Raw genomic sequence first — 11,786 nt, forward strand, 5'->3', positions numbered from 1 at the left:
GTATCTGTGAGTGCCAAGCCAGGGACCCAGCAGTCAGGCAGGGGTGATGCTTGAGGAAGATACTGAGTGTTACCGTGAAAGAGCTCAAGGAATCCAGTGGCCAGTGGTGGCCACAGTGAGTGAGTGTGGAGAAGAGAACTGTTCCTGTTGCAGATAGTTGAATACCTTTGCCCTTAGTGACAGCTACAAGATTGTTGCCATAGGAGACAGTGTTCCTACCTATACAGAAGTGGTGTCTGGCTGGAGGCCTTCACCTGTATAGCTGTCTACCTATAGAAAACTCGGAGTCCACCAATTAACATTGCATCTACCTAAGGGTATCCTGGCCCTAACCCTTTCTCCCACAGTTCTGTTTAAGAGACAATACATCTCTTTGCATTCTAAAAGTGTCTGGCGCCCACCTGTTCATTTTGCATTACACCCACCATGCCTCATAACCCACTCTACACTGAAGGAGGTCAGCTCTCCCTAACTCTGGAGGTCACTATTGGGTCTAAAAAGACCCGGGACTTTGCTACACACGTAAAGGGATAGTGTCTTGCTAGCTCAAAGGGATTGTAAGGTCTCATTTTTTTTAGTTAAACATAACAAACCTGTTGGCTGACTGACATTGATTGACAGCAGCGGGAGCTAATGGCACCACGTTGCTGTCTCAGCCAATGAGGAGGGGAGTCCAGGGCAGACGAGACACTCCTGCAACATTGCTGGATAGAGATGGGGCTCAGGTAAGTATTAGGGGGGCTGATTGGGGCTGCTGCACACAGAAGGCTTTTTATCTTAATGCATTCTGCCTTTACAATCACTTTAAGTAGAGGGTTTATCTTTTTTCTTGTTTGTTACAAAAAGAAAATATCAATCATTTTAAGTGAAGACATTTTTTGACTGCTTTCAGAGCTGCTGCGCACCTGCTGCCTTAAAAGCCTCTCCAACAACCGCTCTCCTGAAGTGCCATATTGCATTGCCCAACAGTGTAGTGGTTGCAGTAAGCACAGATAGTTTGTCGGGGAAGGGGGTCATCTGAAACCATTGTTTAGTACTGACAAGAAGGGTTAAGTAGACAGCCCAGAAACTGGATCACAAGACTGGTTGATGCGATTATAAATCCTGTTTGATGTTAAAGCACAGTCCCTGTATAGACATTTAAACTGTGTACTTAGTTGTTTGCTTGAAATTAAACTTTTTTAGTATTTTTTTAAGCTGTATACATATAGAATATATACAGATTAGTTTTGGTCTCTTAAAGTGGTTCTGAACCCTTACATATACCCAGTAAAGTGACTAGCCTCAGGTGATGAACAGATATTAAATAAATCCTCCTCTTCTTTACAGGAGGTGGGGAACTGAAGTTACACTCTGCAGATCTCAATGAGAATCTGCCACTATCTTTTGATGGCAGGAAAACCCATCAGAAGTGACTTATGTAGATAGCAGAAGAACAGAGAGAAATGACATGCTCTGGATTAAGACATGTACACACTACAGAGGGATATGCTTTGTTCATATTTCATGTTAGAGGTTTACAACCACTTTAGACCACTGTAGTTTCATTTAAAAAAAAAATGTAATCCATTACAATAAAAATATGTCAGGCCCATTGAGCTCAGGGGAAACACTGTAGATTTGTAAAGGTGTAATGAATAGGAAATTAATACAAACTACACCGTTTAGTTTCTCTGCCATACTTTAAATGGGGAAATTCCACCCAAAGCAATTTCTCCAATTAGAGTGGAGTGTTACAGGGTTTGAGCTTTACTAGGATACTGAAGAGAAGTTTAATGCTGGTGGGGCTTTAACAGGCCAAGAGTTTATCGGCTGCTGTATTTAGGGTTGCCACCTCATCTCTTTAAACCCTGAACACATTTGAATTAGATACGTTCTGAGAATAATTTAATGAAGATAAGGCACCAAGCGAGTTTAATTACCACCTTAATTAGCCACAGAACCTGTGTAATAAATATGTGTTTTGGTTTAAAAGGATGAGGTGCAGTGGCTGCCAGTGGTATTTTTGTTTTTTTGGGGGGGCAAACAGTGCACACCCCCATTGGAATCCATGCATCCAGCACCCTGCATGTAGATTAGTGGGCCGTACGCATGGATAGGGGCGGGGGCGCCTGTGCGCCCCGTATGGATGGGCCACCACTGATGAGGTGGTAACCCTAACTGTATTGACTTGAACAATTTCCCCATTTAGTCATACGGAAAATAGAGTGAACTGAATTTCTGTCTAACAGATTCTCTATAAGAATAGACAGCTATAGTACACAACCTGGTGACGCAGGTAGCTTGGCTGAAATGTCAAGTTGCAAGCTCTAAAGTAATGCTGAAGGTGGGAGTAGATCATCCAATTGGTGTTCCAGACAACAGTGAAGACCTAGAGAGTAAAGGGGACCAAAACCCTCTCCAAACAAAACAGGAAAATCTGTGTTGGATGATGCTGTGCTTTGAACACTCATACAGTAAATCTCCCAGAAATTGCAGCGTTTCACAAATAAAAATGAACCAGCAAGTCGTAAAGCACTGAACACACACTATAACCATTAAGCATTACTTTACAATAACAGCCACTTTATACACATCCACCAAGAACTGTGTCACAAACATTGGAAAGGTCTACAACAAGACATTTTCAAACAGATTAAAAATAAACTATAAAAAAAAGTCATATATTACATTTATTTTAACGACAAATTGACTCTGCTGACTGCATCGTTAATAATAACGCAATAGTAATGATAGATTTCTTACAGCAAAGCGTTTACGAAGGACAATAAAATACTGGAATGCATATTTCCGTTTAACTGCGTTGTAAAAAAACACAAATCAGACATAGACATACCATACCGCATGCAGTCTACTCCATGTACAGTAAGTGCATTTATCTAGTTAAAATCATCTATAAAAATATATAGTCTATCTATGTATTAACAACATCTTTATTAACTTAATTCCCATTTTATAGGTCCACAGAAAGCAAACTGTTTTATTCACCTCATATAAAGGTGTCATTATGGCTTTCTAATCTCGTGCTAAGTGAATATGGTTGGTGGCTGATTAGGAAGCTTGTGGATTTAATGTTGCCCTGTAGAGTGATATAATTGGGCTGTGCGTTCCATACGGGCAAATTAGCCACAAGCTTGGGGCTACACTGCTCAGAAGGGGGCAATTTTGACCATTTTTTTCTTAGCCTTTAATCACAGTCTGTTTTTAACTTAGAAAATAAGTAGAAAAGCATATGATTGTATGGTGTTCCAATTAACTATGCTTTCCTAAAGTAGAGCTAGCTACAGCTTCATTTCTTTTTTTTTCTTTCTTTTTTTCTTTTTATAAAATACTGTTTTTTATATTTTTTTTTCATCCTTTACTTGCATTTCAGTGAGATGGAGACAGGGACAGAGCATTGTCAATATATAATAGAAAATGCCTGAACAAGGACCTTCATGGCAAAACCACCAGGGATTATTTTAATAGCAGCTGCAGATTTAAAAAGATTGAGGGAAACTTTTGAAATTGCATTAACACGTTAATTTTTTCGGAGATTTTAGAGATTTATTCTAGGTCAGTGCGTTAAAGGCCAATTTCAGGCGAAACCTATTAGTTTAGGTATGGGGAGCGTGAGGCAGGATTCAAACCTCTGTCAGTTTTCTTTTTGTTATGTGTACTAGAGCGTAGGGTGGATTCTCTACAGCCAATTGACACACAGTAATAAAAAGCCAACAGAAGTTCTAAAGCTGGCCTTACACCTGTAGAATCTTGTTACAAAATTTCCATTTTGAGATCATTTGTTTGCTTATCTAAGAGCTAAAGGGGATGGTTCAACAATTGTTTTTGACCAGAGTAAGCAAAAAAATTGAAAAAACAAGGATAGAACATTTCTTTCGAATCTAATGGGAACAAACACATTTTTGATCATCTATTCAGCTCCCAGATGAGAAAAATTGTAAATGGTCTTGGGAAAGTGCATGCTCAAAATCTGGAAAATCAGGACGTGATACTGGAACAAAAAACTGTTGGAAATCAGTTAAGTCCTGGAAGGCACCATTAGATGGTCGGACTTTTTGATATGTTCTCATTCAAACATTGAACGAAATTCTACAGATCAACATAATTCTTCCTCTCTTCTACTAACAAGGAGTGTTTTTTTGCTCTCTGGGTACCCAGTTGGGGGGATTTTCCTTGCTCTAAAAAGATTAAAAGTTGTCAAAACAAGAGGGGGTTGAGCAATTCTTTTGAAATATTTAGCTCTTGGAAAAAGTTTTTGTTGCTATTTTCAGCATTATTGCACTCTCAATGTAAGCAATTTAACATCACCATAAACAATTTAGTTGATTTACCCAAGGCAAATAGGCTGTTCACTTTGTAGGGGAATTTTCACTTTGAGAGTGGGTTTTCCCCTAGCTTAGTGAATGTGGTGAAAATTAATTTAGCAAAAAACACCCGATCACATGCAAGCAAAAACAGTGTTTTTGCTTGCATGTGATTGGATGATGAAACTCAGCAGCGTTTTACCTCATTTACTAAGCTAAGGGAACATTCCCTTGAAAAGTAAACAGTCTATTTGCATTTAATAAATCAACCTTAATGACTCCAGGTCCATGGTATTTTCTCAGTATTATTAAAGAAAACACCCATCAAAATGTCTAGCCCATAGGATATATTTTCTGGTTATACTATGGAGTTTAGGATATTTTTATCGAAAAAGCACAGTGACTGTGCATTGATACTTCTGCTATCTCAATTCAAGTCATTGGGCCAGCTCAGAGTCATAATATTTCATGACATATAAGGAATCTCTAGGCTCTTGTAATTGATGTTATCCTTCATTTAGCAAGGATGCTAACTGCATACCTGTTATGACATTGCCACTAGCGAGAATGTGTATATGAAATACCATTGGAAAAATACAGTACAAGAAGCATGTACAAAAGTGAATATTAACTCAAAATGTGTGTCTACTAAGTTTAACTTTAAAGGATAAATAGGTATTAAGAGTGAAAAGAGAATTAGTACTGATCTTTCACAAAAACAACCTTGCACAGTGGGGTCCTTTGTACCTCTTACAAGCTTGCGCATGCATCGTTTACAGGAAGGGCACACCCCTATTTAACCATGCACCGATTAAATGGAAATCTTGCTGTCTTTTAAGCCTAGTACAGATGGGCTGAATGTCAGGCCGCATCGACCGGTTCAATAGAAACCGTCCGACATTCGGCCCGTGTGTACTGGAGTTGGTCCATGACTGGGGGTCAGTTTTTTTTTCATTCAGCCCTTCTGGGTTGAATGGAAAAAAAAACTACTGGGGTGTACTAGGCTTTAGAAACAGAGAGCACATTGGATTGTAGTCTGAGATCCCCTGATCATTGTAAAGCATATTACAGAATAAAGAGCTATTATACTGCTTTATTGGGACAACGCCTAATAAGGATAGTATTTCATCATCAGATATATTGGCCCTTCTAATGCAAAACAGGTGCTGAAGCTGCTTGATGAATGGGGCTATCGTTAACCTCAGGAAGACATTTTGCTGCCAGCTCTTCTTTTTGAAGATTATTTCGTTTCCATGCTTCAGGAAATCTCAGTCACCAATGTTGTGGAAATGCACAGGGTTCCTTTGTTATTCAGGTCTACAGGGAATTCTATATGGTTCCACAAAGTGGTTGATGGTTATTTCCTTAAAGTAAATACTATATGTGCTTTACCCCCCAGCTGCTAATACTTACCCTTTTTCCCTGCTGATCCATTCCCCTAGGGAAGCAAAGAGTGGGTACTGGTCACCTGACTCATTTCCCTTCCTCTCATCATGGCAGCTGTAGTACTTGGGCATCCACAAGTAAAAAAGGAGAGTGAAGAGTAAGGCTGGGTTCACACTAGAGGACTGAGCGGCTTACAGCAGGGGGTCCGGTGCAACTCCATTCACAGGTTCAGGTCCGATATCAGCCCGAATTTTTGGCTGAATTCGGACCTGAAATGGACCAAAAGACGTACAAGAGTCCTGTGCAATTCGCACCGGAGCTGCTCTGGAGATATGTGAACCGGCTTCAAAGAGAGCCAATCACAATTTCCTGCTATGTGAATTGGATGTGGGGAAACCCGCACCTGTGCATTGACTATGCAGGGCAAATAAACAGGTTTCCTTTATTGCAAGCCCCTGAAGTTGCTTATTCTTATTTAGGCTGGGTTCACAATATTGCGAATTAGATGCAGGTTTCCACACATCCAATTCGCAATATTGTGAACCCAGCCTAAATAAAATAAGAATAAACAACTACAGGGGCGTGCAATAAAGGGAACCTGTTCATTTGCCCTGCTTAGTCAATGCACAGGTTTATTTTACAAATGGAAATTACATGTACTAAACTGTACATGATCTTCCAAAGCATGTGCTTTGATAATTGTCTTCCAATAAATTGTATTGCAAAAATAGTTTTATATAATGGATTATTGATAATATATGAAAGTGTTAGTAACTTGTGGCATTTTGTAATTATTCTCCTATGCACACCTCATTTCCTCCCTGACAGCCCTACAGAAGAAAAAAGCAACCTGAATTTCATGAAAAGGGTGCATAGTAAAGTGAAATACTCTGATCTCTAGCTTCACAGATGAGGGTATCTTTAATTATATATTTTTAATTGGTATCAGTAAATCTTTTAGATACAATATCTATCATTCAGGTTTTCTGGTCCTTTAATATTGAAGTATTTATATTACTTTAATATTTGCTCTGTACAGGGTATATATTATCTTATGTTTTAGAACAAAAAATAGAGGGACAATGTGTATATATATATATATATATATATATATATATATATATATATATATATATATATATGCTCTCCTCTGTTCCCAGTATGTGGGCAGGTCCTCGACCTTCTTGTGACGTGTGTGGTCCAGCATTGCACATGACATCATCACAGAGGCTGTGCCTACAGGACCAGAAAAGAGGGTTAGCTTTGTGGGACTGGTCATATGGTGTAAAGTAACCCTGCGTAAGTGAGAAGTAAATTAAGTATTACCTTACTCCCTAGTTTAAATGATCATTTACCTATTCTATGTCAGTGAAGAGGTAACATCATACCTTTTTATTGCTGTCTACACACCTTGGGTCTGTTATTAGAGTCACTGTTTGTGAATGAATGCTACAACAATGTTGTTTCTTTTTTTACTTTTTACCTTTCAATATTATTGCATTAACAAGATTATATAGATCATAAAACGCCTAATGAAACCTTTTTGCTGTCTTTTTTCCTCAGAAGTAAACTCAGTAAAACACAAAGTTGATATTCATTGCCTACAGCTACACAACCACTGAAGTTGCACATTTGATACTAATCTGGTGCATAACCACCAAGAGTTTTATATTGCTTTAAAATCACATTAGGTAGCAAGCCATTCTTCATGTGCTATAGACTCCATAGGTGAAGATTTCGTTGCTGAGTGTCCAGAATATGAAATGTGTGATCGAAAATGTTAGGTTGGGGCCTTAGAATGGGTAAAGGATCTGGAGCAGACAATATATAATCAATGCTAAATTTGATCTCATCTGCCTTTCCAAGGCCAGAAGAACTTGTTTGACTCTGCCTGCTGGAGATGCCAGTTGAAAATAAACCATCTGAATCCCCTTGCGTCCTTGGTTCAGGTCTGAGTTCATGGCAAGGTGCTAGATGTTCTGAAGACCCAATAATGGTATATTCTCCAGAATGAAGAGTTTTAGCCAGCATTTGCTTTCGGTCCTTCTGGCATTTTTTCATATTCCTCCTTCTTCGTCTCCTTTTATAATTACCATTTTCAAAGAGGTCAAGCATTGACTCACATCCAGAGGCAAAAGACCAGTAGTTTCCCTTCCCCTTTTCATTTCCTTCCGTTCTTGGAACCTGTAAGAATTCAATGTATTGTTACCATTAACCTAAAATTCAGGAATGGGAACATAGTAGTATTTCACAAGCCAGAAGCTTATTCATAGTTGATGTAAGTTTTAGATTAGTCCACCATTATCAACCAGGGCTCTATCGAATCCTAGGGTTCCTCCAGCAGTTGCTAAGGATTCCTTGAGCTGTGGCTGATTGACCTCCCATCTGATGGTACCTGCATATTTCTAGGGCCAATGCTATTTGTAAGAACTATCAGCATGTCACCAGTGATCTTTTTATCTATCTGTAAGGGGGAAATGCGGGGGCGCATTCTGACAATCACTCCAATGGTGGCATTCTGAACATCACTGTAAGGGGGACATTCTGACCACCACTGTAAAGGGTTAAGCCCCATACACATGGACCAAATGTTGGGCGGCATCAGGCGTTTCAATAGAAACCGGCTGACATTCGGCCCATGTGTATGGCAGCTATGCTGACAGAAGCCAGTCATTCGGCTGGTTTCTGTCGAAGAGGCATGACCGAGAAAGGTCTGCAGACCAGTTTCCGATCAGCACTCTCAGCCAATCGCTGAGACCGCTGACCGGAGTGTTCTGGCAAGGGGGCCGTCACCCTGTGAGAACACAACAGAACAGCAGGGGAGATCGCTGTACTAACATTAGATTGTAAGTACAGTGGCTCCAACCTGAGTTGTCAGTTTTTTAGCCAGCTTGGTTGAACAAAAAAAAACTGTCAGTGTTTACTAGGCTTTATTCTTCACACTGACCACCAATGTAAAGTGCACGTTTCCCACTAACCCCCAATGAATTGTTTTCGGCAGGGGTTGGCGTAGACCCGAACATTAGCTCAAGTGTTCCTCTGAGATAAAAAGGTTGAGAAAGATTAGACATATATATATCTAGAATGAAAACCTGTTATAGTGCATTTATATAGAGCGAGCTAAATGCAAATCTTTGGATAATCAAACAATTCAAGAATCCTCTGACTTGTGATTTATGAACTGGATGACTCTCAGCTGGTTTGAGCAGCCTTCATAAATATAGCTAGAGGAATACAAAATACAATTTTCATCTTCTCCTGATTGGCAAATTTATTTGCTTATCACTTTTTTTCTCATTTATTATTATGTTCTGTTTTCTGACTAATAACAATGTAACATTCTAATTTTTAGAGAGATCTGAATTCCGGGAAAACAGCTGAATTTAAATGAGCTCAAACACTGATTCAACAAAGTTAAAGATATACATTCACAAAGAGACACACAAAATAAGGTGGTGTAGGTTCACTGACAAGTGCAGTAAGTAATAATTGAAAAAAAAAAAAACCCACAGAATCACAATTAATTTGATAAGTATCTCTTAATGTTATACAGGTACAAGTTATTATACTCTAGTATGCTTTTTCAAAAAAGTAAAAAAAAAACATATAAAGAGCAGTAACCTGCAGCAATCAGTCAGGTTGATTTCACTGATCAAAGTCAAAGCGGTATGAAACCCGCTGTTTACCAATCCTTAAATGTGGAGTGCTGTGTTAGATGGACTAGCAGATTTGGATGGACTTGACAAACAAACTAAAGCAGAATCCCAGCTAAATCTTTTTAGGTAGTTGCAGCAACTTTTTTTTTTCTTTTGAATAAAGGCTTTACATAGTTGAATAAAAAACTGATCATTGTCCCCATTGTTAGTGTTAAATGATTTGTCTTAACCCTCTAACTGCTACTTATGTCTGGACAGCATGGTCTGGTAAAAGACGTTGAAAAATAACAGAATTACTGGTCATATCACCAGGTGAATATAAAGGAAGAAAAGCCTAAAAAAAAAATAATGCAACAACCACTTACTCTAGACTGGTAAGCTGGAATATTTTTTGGGGGGTTTAAAAGCGCTTTAAATCTGAATGGTTGTTATTAGTAACTGCACTTAAAGCACCATCATTGCAATATGTAGGTTAAAACTTAAACTTTTTACAAATATAGTGTACACAGAATATGTTTACCTATGGTACCCTGGTTTTGCATAACTATTTTCTAATTTGTGCTAAATAAGATATCAATTGTAAAAAATTAACAATTTTATAACAATGGTGTAAATTGCCATTACACTTTTTTATCAACAAATCATTAATACCTAATGGAGTGGTCATAAAAATCAACAGACAACTGATAATCAATGACCAAATTGTGCTGACAAGGAGCAAATAAACTGTATGAGAATTGACCCTTTGAGAAACCCACCTTCATCAATACGGAGTCATTTCACAATTCTACTTCAATGTGCTCAAATTAACTTTAGCTTAATTATATCTTATATAAATATATTGGTTAGTATGTATGTGAATGTACAGTATGTATCTCTATGTTCATTCATATACAGAAGCACCTGTTAACATACATATACAAACATACAGAAGTTCTGACTCTGAATAGACACAATTATATTTCATCCAGTCATTCATCAGGTTATATTTACCTTTATAAAACAGCTATTCAGAGACAGGTTATGTCTTATGGAGTTCTGCCATGCCCTCTGATTTGAGCGGTAATAAGGAAACTTCTTCATGATAAAATCATAAATCCCAGACAGGGTGACTCTGCTATCAGGACTTTGCTGAATTGCCATTGCGATCAATGCAATGTAGCTATAAAAAAATTTAAATAAATCACATTTTACATTTCATATATGTAATTTGACTGTTCATGCATCTGTCTTGGGTGATCATGCATGCTGTGCATGTGTACAATCATGAACCAATGAGTTTCCCAAAGTTGCCTAACTTGTGACACTTTACAACTTTTACAGAACTTCATTCTCTTGCTATGGGAAAGTAGTCTCTATATTTCTATTGAAGTGTCCATCAAACCACAAAAGATCTATTATCTATCTATCTATCTATCTATCTATCTATCTATCTATCTATCTATCTATCTATCTATCTATCTATCTATCTATCTATTTGTACTTAGCATAACTGTCATTTTTGAATATCTATCTATTTATTTATGAATTCATATGTCTAACTATCTAAATCTTTATCCAGTCACTATCTATCTATTTATGTATTATCTATTATGTTTGTATATACATACATAGTAATAACAAATATATATATATATATATATATATATATATATATATATATATATATATATATATATTTGTACTTAGCCTAACATCAATTTATCTATCATTATTTTGGGTATAGATGCATACTATTAAAAAAACAAAAACAAACCTACAAGTATATTATATTCTACTTGTTTGTACTTAGCCAAATACTCATCTACAATTTTTATCTATCGATCTATTTATTTGTGTACATATCTATAGGATTTAAAAAAAACATGTTTGTACTTTGCCTAACATTTTATGTAATGTAATATGTTAGTGTATATATATATATATATATATATATATATATATATATATATATACCAGAACTAGATGCCTTTAATTTTTCTGTTATTTGTATGGAAATTTCAATAAAAAGTATTTAATGATGAAAAAGAAAATATGTTAATACGCTAGAGTGTCATAAGTCCACTAAATGTAAACAGTTCATGTAAAGGGAAAATCCTAAAGTGTAAACCATTATTGCCATTCTTATCGTAAACTTTCTTACCTATAGGCAGGTCTGGTGCACTTCTTCTCTTCATCAGAGCTGCAGGTTGGGTAATCATCTCCATCATAGTTGAAGCAATTATATGGGTATTGAGAGTGGTCAAACATGGTGCAGGTGCTTGGATGGCTCTAGTGTGGCTGGGTTGGTGTGTTGGGTCCTGTATGTTGCAGCTCCTGGGAGGGAGAGAGGGGTGGGATGCTCTGTGTAGCTCTCCCTTTCCAGGCTTGGATTCCCACTCCACTCCCTCCTCCCTTCTTACTTGAGTAGAGGTTGTTCTCTTAAAATTCCTGACTTCTA

The 11,786-nt window shown here is 37.5% G+C and overlaps 1 protein-coding gene across 1 annotated transcript; it reads right to left on the minus strand.

Moving 5' to 3' along the window:
- Positions 1–6,362: 6,362 nt before the first annotated feature.
- Positions 6,363–11,726, minus strand: FOXL3 (forkhead box L3). The gene is made up of 3 exons (XM_073634891.1): positions 11,490–11,726; positions 10,340–10,508; positions 6,363–7,874 (listed from the first exon to the last, which is right to left on the minus strand). Exons 1-3 carry the CDS (start codon positions 11,594–11,596, stop codon positions 7,404–7,406), a joined length of 747 nt encoding a protein of 248 aa, XP_073490992.1. The 5' UTR covers positions 11,597–11,726; the 3' UTR covers positions 6,363–7,403.
- Positions 11,727–11,786: the final 60 nt, after the last annotated feature.

Source organism: Aquarana catesbeiana, linkage group LG06 (genome assembly GCF_042186555.1).
Source record: "Aquarana catesbeiana isolate 2022-GZ linkage group LG06, ASM4218655v1, whole genome shotgun sequence".
Taxonomy (NCBI): Eukaryota; Metazoa; Chordata; class Amphibia; order Anura; family Ranidae; genus Aquarana; species Aquarana catesbeiana.